General features: G+C 34.9%; 1 protein-coding gene across 1 annotated transcript in view; it reads right to left on the bottom strand.

The window, feature by feature from the left end:
* The window catches only part of LRP1B (LDL receptor related protein 1B), a 939,689-nt gene that overhangs the window by 247,576 nt on the left and 677,813 nt on the right, over positions 1 to 14,300 (bottom strand). The window contains exons 16-18 of the mRNA XM_087710921.1: positions 13,478 to 13,618; positions 8,486 to 8,611; positions 2,410 to 2,526 (exon numbers count right to left, since the gene is read on the bottom strand). Coding sequence (XP_087567047.1) covers positions 2,410 to 2,526; positions 8,486 to 8,611; positions 13,478 to 13,618 — 384 coding nt within the window. The remainder of the gene's footprint in view (positions 1 to 2,409; positions 2,527 to 8,485; positions 8,612 to 13,477; positions 13,619 to 14,300) is intronic.

Raw genomic sequence — 14,300 nt, 5'->3', positions numbered from 1 at the left:
TTGCTTCTGGCTGCAATTCAAGGTGCTGGTTGTTATCTATAAATCTATACATGGAGCAGGTTCACTTTACTTGAGTTTCTCCTATCTCCCATAGCATCTATCTGGCCAATTTCCTCCTGCTAGTTTGGGCTGCTCCAGGTTCCTTTGGTTAAGCAATATTATCTATAGGGACCCCAGAAACGTGTTTTGTCTGTAGCCATGCCTGACTTATGAAATAAAGTTCCCTCCAAGCTCTGGATGGCTCTGCCCTTATTTAGAAGACAGCTCTTCACCCAGGCCTTTAGCAAGGTAGAGTGGCTTGATATTGTTTAATGTTTTATTTATTGTAATTTCTGTCATTGCTGTGAGCCACCCAGAGTCATTAAGAGTCAGGTGCCAAATTAAATGTATATGCGTGTTTCTCTTGTGTTTGTACACACACACACACACACACACACACACACACACAGTATATATGTGCATGTGTGTGTATGTGTATGTATGTATATACTTACATATACCTATATGAGAGAAAGAGAGAATTCTTAGCTTTTAGCAGGAGACTCAAACAGAAGAACAATTACATGATTTTCAAAATGTATAAAGAGCATGTGTCTTAATTGCTGCTTTTCACAAGGTTTGATGCAAAGTAGCTGATAAAAGCCAGAATATCAACTTAAAAAGGATAAAAGACCATTTAACAGTGGTTTTAATCCTTTTAATCCTGTTGTTTTTCTCTTCCTAAATTAGAGGTATAAATATATTTTAAGTCCATAGTAGTATTCTTTTTTCATTTTTATGACATGTGAACTATATATGTTAAGATATATTCAACTCAGTAACTTATACCACCTTATTAGGCTTAGATTTTTTTTAGGATAAAAAACAAATATGAAGGGAGCTCAATTTAGATTGTCATTAATTAATAGTCATTTTCCCATAACAAAGCTAAGAAGCAGAGTTTCTGCTAATCTTATAGATTCCAAGAGATAACTACACTAGCTTTTTTACCATAAGAGCTAAACCAATAGTCATGCCTCTGTTGTCAGCACTGTGCCTGTAAGACACCAGATGAGGTGGGACAAAGAAAGAACTTAAAAGAGTGTAGACTTCAGTATCAAAAGAGCAATCATAATAATTGAATTAATATATGGTTTCATTGCAGTAGAGTAGTCACACATATATGATTTATGAAACACCTTAGATATTTTAAGGCCATAAAGTTAAGGAAGATGAGTTGCATTCCACACATATTTTACCTCATATCATTTTTTCTTTCCTAGTGAAGTCAGTGCAGCTGAGCTTGCTAAAGAGAGAAGATTAACAAACCCCATCTGTGACTAGTGACTATGAAATGGTCACATTGTAGAAGCCAGAGTAGTCTTGTTTTCATGCCAAAGGCAGTTATAGTCACAAAAATTTATAGAAGCATATTGATTTCCAGCAAGATCCACATGCAGTACAAGTTTATATAGTACAGAAATCATAACATAACATCATAACTCCTTAGCTTTAGAGACATAAGCTCTTTCTAGGATTTGGCAGCAGCAGAAATTTCCAGATTTGGCTTTTTCTATACATCACTAGCCATTTTATTTAGTATTATTATTTTATTTAGCTTTATTTTACAAACTTCTTATAACATTTATTGGCAGTAATAGATTTCTAATCTTCTAAATATTAAATTTCTACTCTTTTTCTTTTCTTTACCCTTCTCTTCCTGTCTGCAACTGTAACTCTTTATTCTTGTCAAATGAAATTCTTCCTAACAATAGAAGACAAGTTTTCATTGTGTTTCTGAAATGTTCCTGTGCTTCTATATTCATTTTAGGACACTTTCTTCCTTCTTCCCTAATTCCCAAGCACCACTATCATTTGCTAAAATGAATTATTTTTAATAATTCCCATTCCCCGCTTATTTTATTTTATTTATTATTTTGCTAAACTATCATAATTAATGAAAGGTAGATATACGTGCATGTGGAAGAGACATTATCCTTTTTGTTGTTGTTGACTTTTTTTAAAAAAGTCCCTGAAAGGGGGAAATAGAACGTTTTCTGAATTGTTTCTTCTCAATAATATAAGATTACATTTTAATCTATTTTGAATAAAATCCTTTTATATCTCAAGTGTTTGGTTTATATAGTTTGTCAAGTACTTGGTGTGTCCAAGAAACAAGCAAACAAATAATACTGAATTATAGACTGGAAAGTAGTAGAATTTATTTTATGAAAGAATTTATGTAACCTAGTTATCTAATCATCTGTTGCCTAAACACTGGGAGCATGATACTCATTCCTAGAGGAGTTTAATATGTAAGACAACAGAAGAGCTAGGCAATACATGGCCTGTCATGAGTACTATCAAATTACAAATTAATTTCTTATACAAATAAAATATTCTATTTATAAAGTCTGTGATTCAACTTACCACAAGTTGCTGTTTCATCTGACTGATCACCACAATCATCCTCTTGATCACACAACCATGAACGTGGAATACAACGTCCATTCCCACAGGAAAACTGATCTACTTGACATACTCTTGCTTGAATGATAAATTGATATTAAAATTACAGATCAGAGATCAAATAAAATCTCCTTGAGTCATTCATATTTCCTATATACTATATCAGCCATGCACTGTACATTTTGTTGCAATTTTATATGCTAGAAGCTTTTTTAAAATGCCATTTGTATAAAATTCAAATAGCGAATAAGACAATTGTATTTTTTTTAGAAGATTTATTAAAATGTCAACATTAAAATGTCACTTCAATCTAATCTCTTCCTTTTCCTTTCTTCATCTTTCTCAATGTCTCTATATAGTACAATTTCATCAGAGGTGGATTCCTACCAGTTCGCACCTATTAGGTAGAACCGGTCAGTGGATCCGGAAAGCAGGCCACACCTACAGAAGAGGTTCCAAAATTTTTTGAAACCCACCACTGGCAAGGATCTTGTAACTTGACAGCTTTAAGACTTGCATGCTTCAATGACAGAGTTTTTGAATAGCTACTTGGACCGACCTAAGCACTAATTCATAATTTCATATCTGGTCACATGGGTAGCAAGCCACTCCCATCCAGTCACATGGGTGGCAAGCCACTCCCACAAAGGAGGCCACACCCACAGAGTAGGTTCCAATAATTTTTGAAACCCACCACTGAATTTGATGTAGTAGTCCTCTGAGATCTAGGAAGGAGGCAATGACAAACCTTATACATATGTATGTGTGTGTGTGTGTGTGTGTGTGTGTGTGTGTGTGTGTGTGTGTATATATATATATATATATATATATATATATATATATATATATATATATATATATATATATATATATACACACACACACACACACACACACACATATACATACACACAATTTTATAAATATACTAAAGAAATAAAAGTAAGTTAGAAATAAAGAAGGATATAGAAACATCAGCTGGACATTTTTCTTACAATAAAAGGAGATTTTCAGATGATACAAAATTGGGGGGCTATTAACTACATTAGAATACCTTTTTTTAAACTTTATATCCTTGAGACACCCTTTAAATAATTGTCACGTCTCTATTGAGAATGTCTGCCTTACAGGTTAGTACTGAATATCAAACTGGAACAATGAGCAAAAACTATGAAATATATATTTTAAGAGGGAAAAAATGTAAAGCCCTTCATAAGAAAAATCACAGAAATGAGTATAGGATGAAAGGAACTACACTGAACAACAGTGGAGCACAAGTTGAATTATGAGATAACAATGGGTGTAACTGCAAAAAAAGCAAATGCAATTTTGTACTGAATCAACAGAAATATATTGTTAAAACCAAGAAACTTAATGTTCCTCTCTTGCTGTTGCTCATGTAGTGCCTAGTAGATTGCATCCACTTCTCGATATCATAATTTAGGAAGGATATTGATAAACTGGAGCTGGTATAGTGGAGAGCAACCAAGAAGATAAAGAAGGAAAAGCTTATAAACTAAACAATTTCATATATATGTAGCCTACAGAAAAAAAAGACTGCAGAAAGATATGATTGCCTTCAAAAATAGGAACTGCCAGAAATTGTTCAGTTGTTCCAGAATGCATGACATGAAACAATGGATTTCATTTTTGGTGGTAAATCATGAAGCTTTTAATAATAGTTAGAATTATTCAACGAGGGAAGAATCTGTCTCAGACCACAAAAGAATCTACTTCACTAAAAATATTTAAAGAAAGGGTACATGGCTATCTGGTGGATAGCACTAGAGTAGTGGGTTGGACTAGATACTTTCCAAAATCCAACTTTATAATTTATAATTATATGATAATTAGAAGAAACTAAAAAATCTTAATTAACAAGCCTAATTCTCTTATTTCTTGAATAAAAAAGCAAGAGGAAGTTGAAGATTATATCCTAATAGAGAGCTGATGTTGTGACAACACGATGTGTGATCTCGGAACTCTGAGATTTCAGTCGACACTTTTGCCACTGGATAGTCCATTTGGACCTAAACCATCCCGAAGAGATGGTGACAAGGAAGAGTATGTCTTGTTGATCTCAGGGACACCGCAAAGTCCCTGATTGATCCAAGAGAATCTCTTCTTGCTGGCAACATAAGCACAGCCCCAAGCTGCTGAAGTCAGGACAGTTCCACAATGGGAGGAAAGCAGAAAGAGAAAGTGTGTTCATCTGGTGAGAAAATCTTATTTTTATAAAAGATTGTCCAAACAAGATTGAAGCTAAACTAAACTAGTAAAGAAAAGAAAATAAGCAGTGAAATTAAGCATTATTGGGCTGTGTGTGATCCTTTTTTATTTTTCTATGGATGGAAGTTTTGTAAACATTTGCTACTTTTTAAAGTGAAAGTATCAATTTTTCTTCTTCTATTTCTTTTTTTACCTATGGATTAAATCTTTTTCTTTATTTTTACAATACTGGTTGGGATGGATTTTTTCTTTTTATTTTGTTTCATTTAAGAATTTTATTTCTTCTAAGCCTGAAATATAAAGAAGATATAAGAGGAATATAAAGAGGGTAGTAACCTCAGAGGGAAAAGAAGTTACACTGCCACTTGGAGGTTGAGTCCTGGAAACATTGCTTTTTCTTTTTTCTCTTTGATCATTTTGACCTTGCACTTCAAAGTCTTCAGCTTGTTTATAGAAAAGATAAGGATAAGAGCATGGGTTGATTATACAGGTGCTCTTTGGATGCTCTTTGGTAGCTGGAAAGAAGTGAAAACAAAACCTTGTTTTTAAACAAGAGTGGCAGTGTTTACTAACTGGAAGGATGGCACGACACCAAAAAGAAACCATAACATTACAGAAAATTATGTTTGAAATTCAAAAACTATTTGAAACAACAGGGCGAGTTGAGAAGAGATTGGAAAATATTGAAAATATAAATTGTAATGTGATAAAACCTGATGGAAAAATGGAAGATATCCAGCAAATGGAAAAAAGTGGAGGTTAGAGTTCTAAAAACCCAAGGGAAAAAAGAACAAAGAGGCAAGATAATTGTGGATATTGACAGTGAACTGGGTGTGGTTGGGGATGGAAAGAGTGGAACATGGAAAGAGAAGATAGATAGAAAGACACTACTCCAGATTTCAAGGTATAGAAGAAGAAAAGGAGAAGAATTGATGGACTTAAGGAGAGAAACTTTGACAGAAGCACTACTGATAACCAAAGATAAGCTGATTAAAGAAGCTGATGGAGGGTTTCGAGATTTTACAAGATATGTAACAAGCAACAAGTTGCGAAGAGAAGTCCACACAAATTTGATTAAGGAAATAACCAGAAGACTAATTCCACAAATGGCAAAAGAAATAAGATTACACTATTATTGGAAAGACACAGGTTGAGATATGAAAACTAATAACAAAACAGCAGTTAAAGTTAGTTAAAATTAGAGCATTATGTTAAAAATGAAGTGATAATGGGTAAAGTTAGATAAATAATTGATAATGATAACAAGGTATACATATGTATTGGTTTGATAAGAGGAAATTTGGTATAAATTTTAAATGGTGAAAAAAGGGGGAAAAGTAAGTTAAACTTAGTCAAACTATTGTTAAATAAATGACTGATAATGATAATAATGCAATATTTGTATTAACATGATAAAAGGGAAATTGGATATAAATTGTAAACAGTGATTAAGAAAAGGGGTCCAAATTTTTTGTTATCAAACATAATTATTTTTTTATTTTGAATGTGTTATAAAGATATAATGTTGTTGGATGATATTGAAAATAGATAATGAAATGCCATTATGTGCTTTTGTTTTAAACTTTGGAATATTTGTTATAAAGGGACGTTAAAACAACTATACTCATATGAAGGATGAGGTATGATGATAGTTATATATAGTTATATCATATTTACATCATATATATATATATATATATGATGTAAAATATATAACTTGATATGAATCATAGGTGATGACGGTGGAAGGGATGCACGAAGGTTCTTGGTAACCAATTGACACACTTTTTACAATTTGTAATAGAAGATGTTTTTATGGTGTTTGTTGTGTCTTGTTTGTCTGTGTTTATTCAAAAATTATATATATATATATATATATATATATATATATATATATATATATATATAATTAGATAATTAGGATATTATACACACACACACACACACACACACATTATATATATATATATATATATATATATATATATATATATATATATATATATATATATATATATATATATATATATATATATATATATATATATATATATATATAATATCCTAATTATATAATCTTAATAAGCTTGGGAATTCTTATTTTTTTAACAAAAAATAAAAATCCTTTCATCAAAATGAAGATGCTAAATGATGGTAAGAAAGGAATTCAGGAAATAGTGAGAGAAACTGCCTGAGAGCAAATACAATTTTTTTTTTTTGAAAAGACACCATCAGAGTCCTTCATTTACTGACTGACAGACTGATTGACTGACTGACTTATTCTTATCTATCTATCTATCTATCTATCTATCTATCTATCTATCTATCTATCTATCTATCTATCTATCTATCTACTGTATCTATCTATCATCTATCTATCTACCATATGTCATACAATGTTAGGGAAATTAACAAATGCTAGACACAATGCAGTCCTAAATTGCTAGTTCATTCTGTTCAGCCCTTGCATGCCTATTCTAGGTGCACTACGGGGGGCAAACTACTGTAACTTATACCACTTGACTAGTGGCACTCAAGTTGCTGACTCTTCTGGGTCCTCCACCATTTTCACTTCGTATTGTGTTGCATTTCCTTATGTCTGGCCAGGTCCAGTGCCAGCTTCCCCTCCCTGCACGCATGAATGCAGCTAGGTTTTCTCCACTGAAGTGGTACCCATTTATCTACTTGCAATATTGCATGCTTTCGAACTGCTGGGTAGATGGGAGCTGACCTCGTCTCACAGAGCTGGACTCAAATTGCTGGAATGCACACCAGTTCTTGCCAGCAATTCTAGTGTCATTAAGCCACTGTGCCACTGTGTCCCCTCATAAGGATACAATGAGCAGTGCCATCTCATTGGCACTGATTAGGAAGTAAAATCTCCTGATTTTATACACTTCAATTTACCTCTTAGGTAAGACTTGACAGATGTGTAATGGTCACAGTTCAGCTAGTTAAGAATCTTAATTGCAACCAAAAATGAAGCCAAATGAAACATTCAGCTTTCCATTCCATTTTCTCTCTTTTAAAATAATAATAACAATGCCTTTAAATTAGTTTTGACTCTTGGAAACTACATGCAGTTTTCTTGCCAAGGTTTTTCAGAAATGGTTTTGCCATTGCCTCTTCCAAGAGCTACAGTAATAGTGACTGGCCCAATGTCACCTAGCTAGCTTGGTACCTAAGGAAGGACTAGAACTCACATTCTCCCAGTTTCTAGCCTCGTCCTTAACCAAACTATCTTTCTCTTAAAATTACATTTTGTTAAATCCATAGATTTTTTATTTCCATCCTTCCCATGAGGCCAACCAACTACTGAGTGTTTCCATAACTACCATCTCTAGCCTGTAAATCTCTTTCTTGTGCATGTTATTCTGCAGAGGTGCCAAGATTGAAATGTGTTATACAGAGAGAATATGGTTAATAATTATTAGGTCTCTTCATTACCAAAAGCTTACATGGCAATTAATCTATGGCCTGACTCATAACAGTATCTCACAACATACCTGCTAAATGTCAAACTCCAGAAGGGAGTGTGGAGGGGAGAAAATAATCTTCTACTAGACCAATAATGAGTTAGTCCATATGGACAGGTGAAATTACTTAGTAAAGTAGAGACAATTAACAAGATTAGGTAAAACAGCACCCATGTTAGAAACAAGCTTGTTTTATTTAAAATTGATGGTAACCAGTAATGGTTTGGTTTACTTCAAAGCAAAATTTTAGATCCGAGCATATTCAACAGAGGCTTAAAATCAAACATAATCAACAGGAAATGTGCTTGATTTGTTTTATCATTTCTCTTTACCTGCACAAGTCTCATTTGATTCATCTTCATTGTTACCACAATCATTTGCTCCATCACAAATCCATCTCTTAGGGATGCATCGGTTATTATGGCATTTAAATTGATTGTCAGGACAACTATGATTAACTGGAAGACATAATGATACCTTTTATATTCAGCAACAACCATTACAATCCACTGTAAATATGTCTTATAATAAATTGTATACACTGAAAAAAGAGACAATAAATGTTTAGCATTTTAATTTTTTTAAAATCTTAAAGCAAACTATGAAACTAGGGATAAAAAAATATATCCCTTACTGTAAGGAGACCAGAAAACAAATAAAACAAAGGTCACAAGCTTTAAGTTAATATGGAGGAGATACAAAATTTTAACTCTACAAAAGGCTTAATTATACTTAATCTTGTGTTGGATGATTTCTATTTTTGATCTCTTCCTCTGGTCATGCTAATCTAATTTTTCACTAATGCTTTCATTCTACATTTAAATGCCTTTCTTTCTTCCAATCAAAACTTCTCTCTCTCTCTCTCTCTCTCTCTCTCTCTCTCTCTCTCTCTCTCTCTCTCTCTCTCTCTCTCTCTCTCTCTCTTTCTCATTAGATAGACAGACAGACACACACATACACACACACACACACACACACACATATATACAGTATCTGCTCAGTAGAGATGTACCATCAGATAGTATGCTAGAATTAAGTATAAATATAATCTTTATTGTCATTGTACTTAAATACAACAAAATTGGTTTTAACCTCACTGGTGCAAAATTATAACAGAAATGAAAAAAGAAATGAAAAAAAAACCTATTGTGTGCATTGAGTGATTGTATTTAAAAGTCTCACAGCCCAAGGATAGAAACTTTAAAACTGTTCGTTTGGCTGGCTATACTTTGATGCCTTCTGCCTGATGGTAGAAGTGCAAAGAGACACTGACCAGGGTGTGAATCATCTCTGAGTATCTTCCTTACTCTTCTAAAACAGCGAGATCTGGCAATGTCATCCAGTGGTGTCAGAGGGCAACCAATGGTTTCTTGTGCCGAATTGATCACTCTCTGTAGTGCCTTCCTATCCGCAGCTGTTAAACCAGCATACCATACTGTAATACAATATGTGAGGACACTTTAAATGGTGGACCGATAGAAAGAGGTCATCAGCCATTGTTCCACCTGATTTTTTGGCAGGATTCTAAGGAAATGAAGTTTCTGTTGGGCCTTTCCAATCATGAGATGTGTTGTTTTTCCAAGTGTGGTCTTGACAAATAAGCACTCCCAATAATTTAAAAGAGGAAACCCTCTCCACACAGCTCCCCTCGATATACAATGGGGCAGGTTCCTCTCTGTGCTTCTGGAAATCTAGCACCATCTCCTTTGTCTTACTAGTATTTAGATGTAAGTTGTTTCTTGAGCACCATGCGGATACCTTCTGGACTTCTTCCCTGTATGCTGATTCGTCCCCTCCAGTTATGAGACCCAGCACTGTTGTGTCATCTGCAAACTTTATTATGATGTTGGATGGATCAGAGGATATGCAGTCATATGTATAAAGTGAGTACAGGTATTGGCTGAGCACACAGCCCTGAGGGAAGCCTGTGCTGAACTTCAGCGTGGAAGATGTAAAGGAACCAACCCTTACTGTTAGTGGATGATCCATCAGGAAGTCTTTGATCCATTCACAAGTGAGGAGAGGGAAATTCAGGTCAGTCAACTTTTCAATGAAAATTCCTGGTAAGATGGTGTTTAAAGGCCGAGCTATAGTCTATAAAAAGCATTCTGACATAATTTCCAGATTTCTCAAGGTGGTTCAGTGCAATATGTAGAGCAGTAGTGATAGCATCCCCTGTTGACTTGTTGCTTCTATAAGCAAACTGGTGTTGATCAAAATTTGGTGGAACACCTGAGGTGTTGTAGGACCAGTCTCTCAAAGCACTTCATCACTATAGACATCAGTGCAATGGGTCTATAGTCATTCAAGCTTTTTATGGCTGCTTTCTTCAGAACTGGGATAATTGTGGCTGCTTTCAAGCATGATGGGACTCTAGCCTATTGCAGGGAGAGGTTAAAAATCCTTGTCAGGACCCCATGTTAATTAGTCAGCACAGGTTTTTACCACTTTCCCCAACACCCCGTCTGGACCTGCAATTTTCTTGGGATTTACAGCCTTCAGCTCAGCTCTCACTTGATGTTCATTCAGGGTGAGTGGTTGGAGGTCAGAGAGCCTTTGGGCTAGAGCCACAGAGACTGATTTTTTGACCTCAAAGTGGGTGAAGAAGCTATTGAGCTCCTTACTAGGAGGGCATTAGCATTGGCTATTTTTTTTTAATATTGCCCTTATAGTTGGTTAGGTGTGGTAGCCCCTGCCACACCTGTCTTGAGTTATTATCTTCCAGATACTTCTCTACTTTTTGTTTGTATTTCTGTTTAGCAGCCTTAATGCCTCTTCTCAAGTTTGCCCTGGCTTCATTGTATTTGTCTTTGTTTACTGCCTTGAAGATGGAGTTTCAGGCTCTCAGAAGTGATTGTACCTCTGCTGACATCCAAGGTTTATGATTACTGTAAACTCTGATGCCCTTATTCACTGTTACATTGTCTGTGCATGTTTTAATGTATGAGAGTACAGTGTCAGTGAATTCTTGCAGCTCCAAATGTTCAAATAAACTCCTTGGTAGTCTCAAAGCAATCCTGCAACTGGCAGAGTGCTCCATCCAGCCAAATTTTGACAGTTTTCAAGACTGGTCATATTCTTTTCCTAAGGGGGATATACTTTCAGCACAATAGCAGAGAGATGTGGTCAAACATACCCAGATGGGAGAGGGGGGTTGTTCTATATGCCTGTCTTAAGTTTGAGTATATATGGTCTAGAGTATTCTTATTTCTGGTGATACACTGCACATACTGCAAAAACTTAGGGAGAACAGACTTTAGAATGGCTTGATTAAAATCCCCAGCCACGATAAAAGCACCCTCACAACAATCCTTACTATAAATGAAGCCCTATAGATGGCTTAAAAAGGCTCAGCATTAGCTATCAGGTTAAGGAAACACACTAGAGAAGCAGATGGTTCTCCAAAGAACCATCAAGGTGCACTCCCAATTGCAGTGCAATAATATAGTAGCAGCAAAGCCACCAGTGGCAGAAACTGAATATGCTGGAAGAACATAGGGAAGAAAAATAAGGCACATAACATCAATACAAAATGGCTGCAAGACCCAAGAGCAGACCATAGACATCTCCCAGAGTAGGACCCAGTCACGAACATAGTAGCAGACATCCAATGGAAGCTCATTAACTGGAAGTGCTGGACATCACTTGGCCAAGAAAGGATCTATATCTACTGGCTAACGAAACTTAGGCATGGATGCCTAACAGCAAAGATGAATCAGCTGCTAGTAGCAGACTCCCACCCAGACTGATTAACACAAGGAAGGACAAAGTTGAAAGACCGAAAGACCTCCACAAGGGATCAACTCCATCCAACTACCAGTCAATTTGCCTCCTCGCACATGTAAAGTTCTATCATACATCATAGTTACCAAATTACAGGACCATATGGATAGTACATGAGCAAAGCTCAGAAAGGCATTCAGACAACACCAGAAGATCAAAATACCAGTTTCTCATAGATAGAGGAGTCACCTAAAACTCAAAATCTAGACATATTCATCTCAGCATAGCCTGGTTGACTACAGCTCAATCCTGCAGAAATGGAAATGTGAATGTTTAGTGTTATATTGAGTAAACAAGATCACTAAGTATCTTCCTCAAGAACTGAAGACAACACTGGAAGTCAAGCCAAGACAGATCACACAAGTGGCCATCAACTGGGCCATATATCAAGTTCATGTACTGTTTCCACTGCTGTTCTGCATAGGCTTGAACCTGCTCAGCCAGATAATCACAATAACTAGATCTGGATAAAAGTTCTAGAGTGGAATTACCACCAATTGTATGCTAAGACACCATCCTCTACATAGATGACATCTAAGAGTGAATGAGATATTGACTTGCTGATCTACCTAGCATGGCTCCCTGGTGAGAACATTAGGATTTTATTTGGGCTGTAGAAGTTTGGCCAGATGGTATTTTAAAATATTTAATGTCAATTAAATTTAAACTTAAAAACATTTTGAAAAACATTTTTCACAAAACTAACCAATAAAATCACATAATACCCTCAAACCACTGTGACAAAATATCAACATTTAAATGCAAGTTTGAAAGGGTTGAGAAAGGAGATGAATACTTGAGTGTTAAAGTGTTTGCAGATTTTTTCCTCCATGGGATAGGAAAAACAGGGTTCTGAAAATGTATGTTTGATCTTCTGGGAAAGATTGATATAGGTCTGATACATAACACTATGGAACTGCACTAACCCATCTCATTATAACTTTTTTAAAAGTTGGAAAAAGTTTAAAACTTCATGGAAACAAAGATGCTGCACACTATTGCTGTCATGTATTACGTAAGTAATTGCCATTTCTGAAACATCTGAAAAACACAATACTATTGTTTGCATTGTGATTTCCTTTGGTTTACCTTAACATGTTATAAAGGTGTAAAAAATATCATTTTCCAAACCTATGTCTATTTTTCAGACTCCTTAAAATATTACCAAGAAGCATTGAAATATTTAGCATTTTTCTGCAAGTAATTCTATCATCAATATATTTAAATTGATTATCTTCATTTGTAAGCAGAGTTTGCATCTGGCCTAGCAACAAAACAAGGTCAGAGGGCATTTGATCAAAGCAAACACATTAGGTTTTTAAATCATTGGCATTATTCATGTTCTGAAGCAGTGCTCTTCCAGTAGAATATAAAGCTAATGCATGTCTATGCCACCCAATAATTACATGATTTATTTTCATGTTTATTTTATTTTCATTCCCTTTAGATGTTTACATTTTTTGAATATATTATATCTAAACTCTCATTACAGCAGCTGAAACAAATAGGAACTATAGTTCATATTATTCACAGATACTTACAACAAATGTCTAAATGCTCATCAGAGCCATCCAAGCAATCATCATCACCATCACATCGCCAACCATCTTGGATGCAGCGCTTGTTCCTGCACTGAAATTCACCCACTTTGCATAACTTAGGCAATACTTCTTCAGAATTAACTAAAGGGACAAAGATACTATTATGTTCTGGGTGAAGTTACATAACAGATACAAATAGGACACATTATTGTTAATAGAAGCCTATTATTATTATTTTCTGCAATGAAGATTTTTAAATGTTTCAATTCTTAGTAAATATTCCAAATTCAAAATAATTCTACTTGGTGGTCCCTGGAAGCACATATAGCTGACTTATTTAATTGTTTTCAGTGCTATCTGTTTTGCTTTTAATTATTTGTTTATTTACAGGTAGTCTTCGACTTACAACAGTTTGTTTAGTGACCATACGAAGTTACAATGACACTTTAAAAAGTGACTTATAACCATTTTCACACCTAAGATCATGGCAGTATCCCGATGGTCACGTGATTTACATTTGGATGCTTAAATCACATTTATGACTGTTGCAGTGTCCCAGGTCATATGATCACCTTTTGCAAAGTCAATGGGAAGCCAGACTCACGTAACAATCGTGTTACTAAGTTAACAACTGCAGTGATTCACTTGACAAATGTGGCAAGGAAAGTCATAAAATGGGGCAAAACTCAACAAACTTTTCATTTAGCAACATACATTTTGGGCTCAGTTGTGGTCATAAGTTAAAGACTACCTGTACTTGGTAATATTTTCCTATGAGGTTAAGCTTTTGTCAGACTATTGCTATTTTCTTAAAGGGTTACAC

Source organism: Thamnophis sirtalis, unplaced genomic scaffold, assembly GCF_051295495.1.
Source record: "Thamnophis sirtalis isolate CommonGarterSnake01/CBP01778 unplaced genomic scaffold, rThaSir2_p1.2 scaffold_1, whole genome shotgun sequence".
Taxonomy (NCBI): Eukaryota; Metazoa; Chordata; class Lepidosauria; order Squamata; family Natricidae; genus Thamnophis; species Thamnophis sirtalis.
The sequence above is the reverse complement of the archived record's forward strand: the minus strand, read 5'-3'. Positions and strand labels throughout refer to the sequence as shown.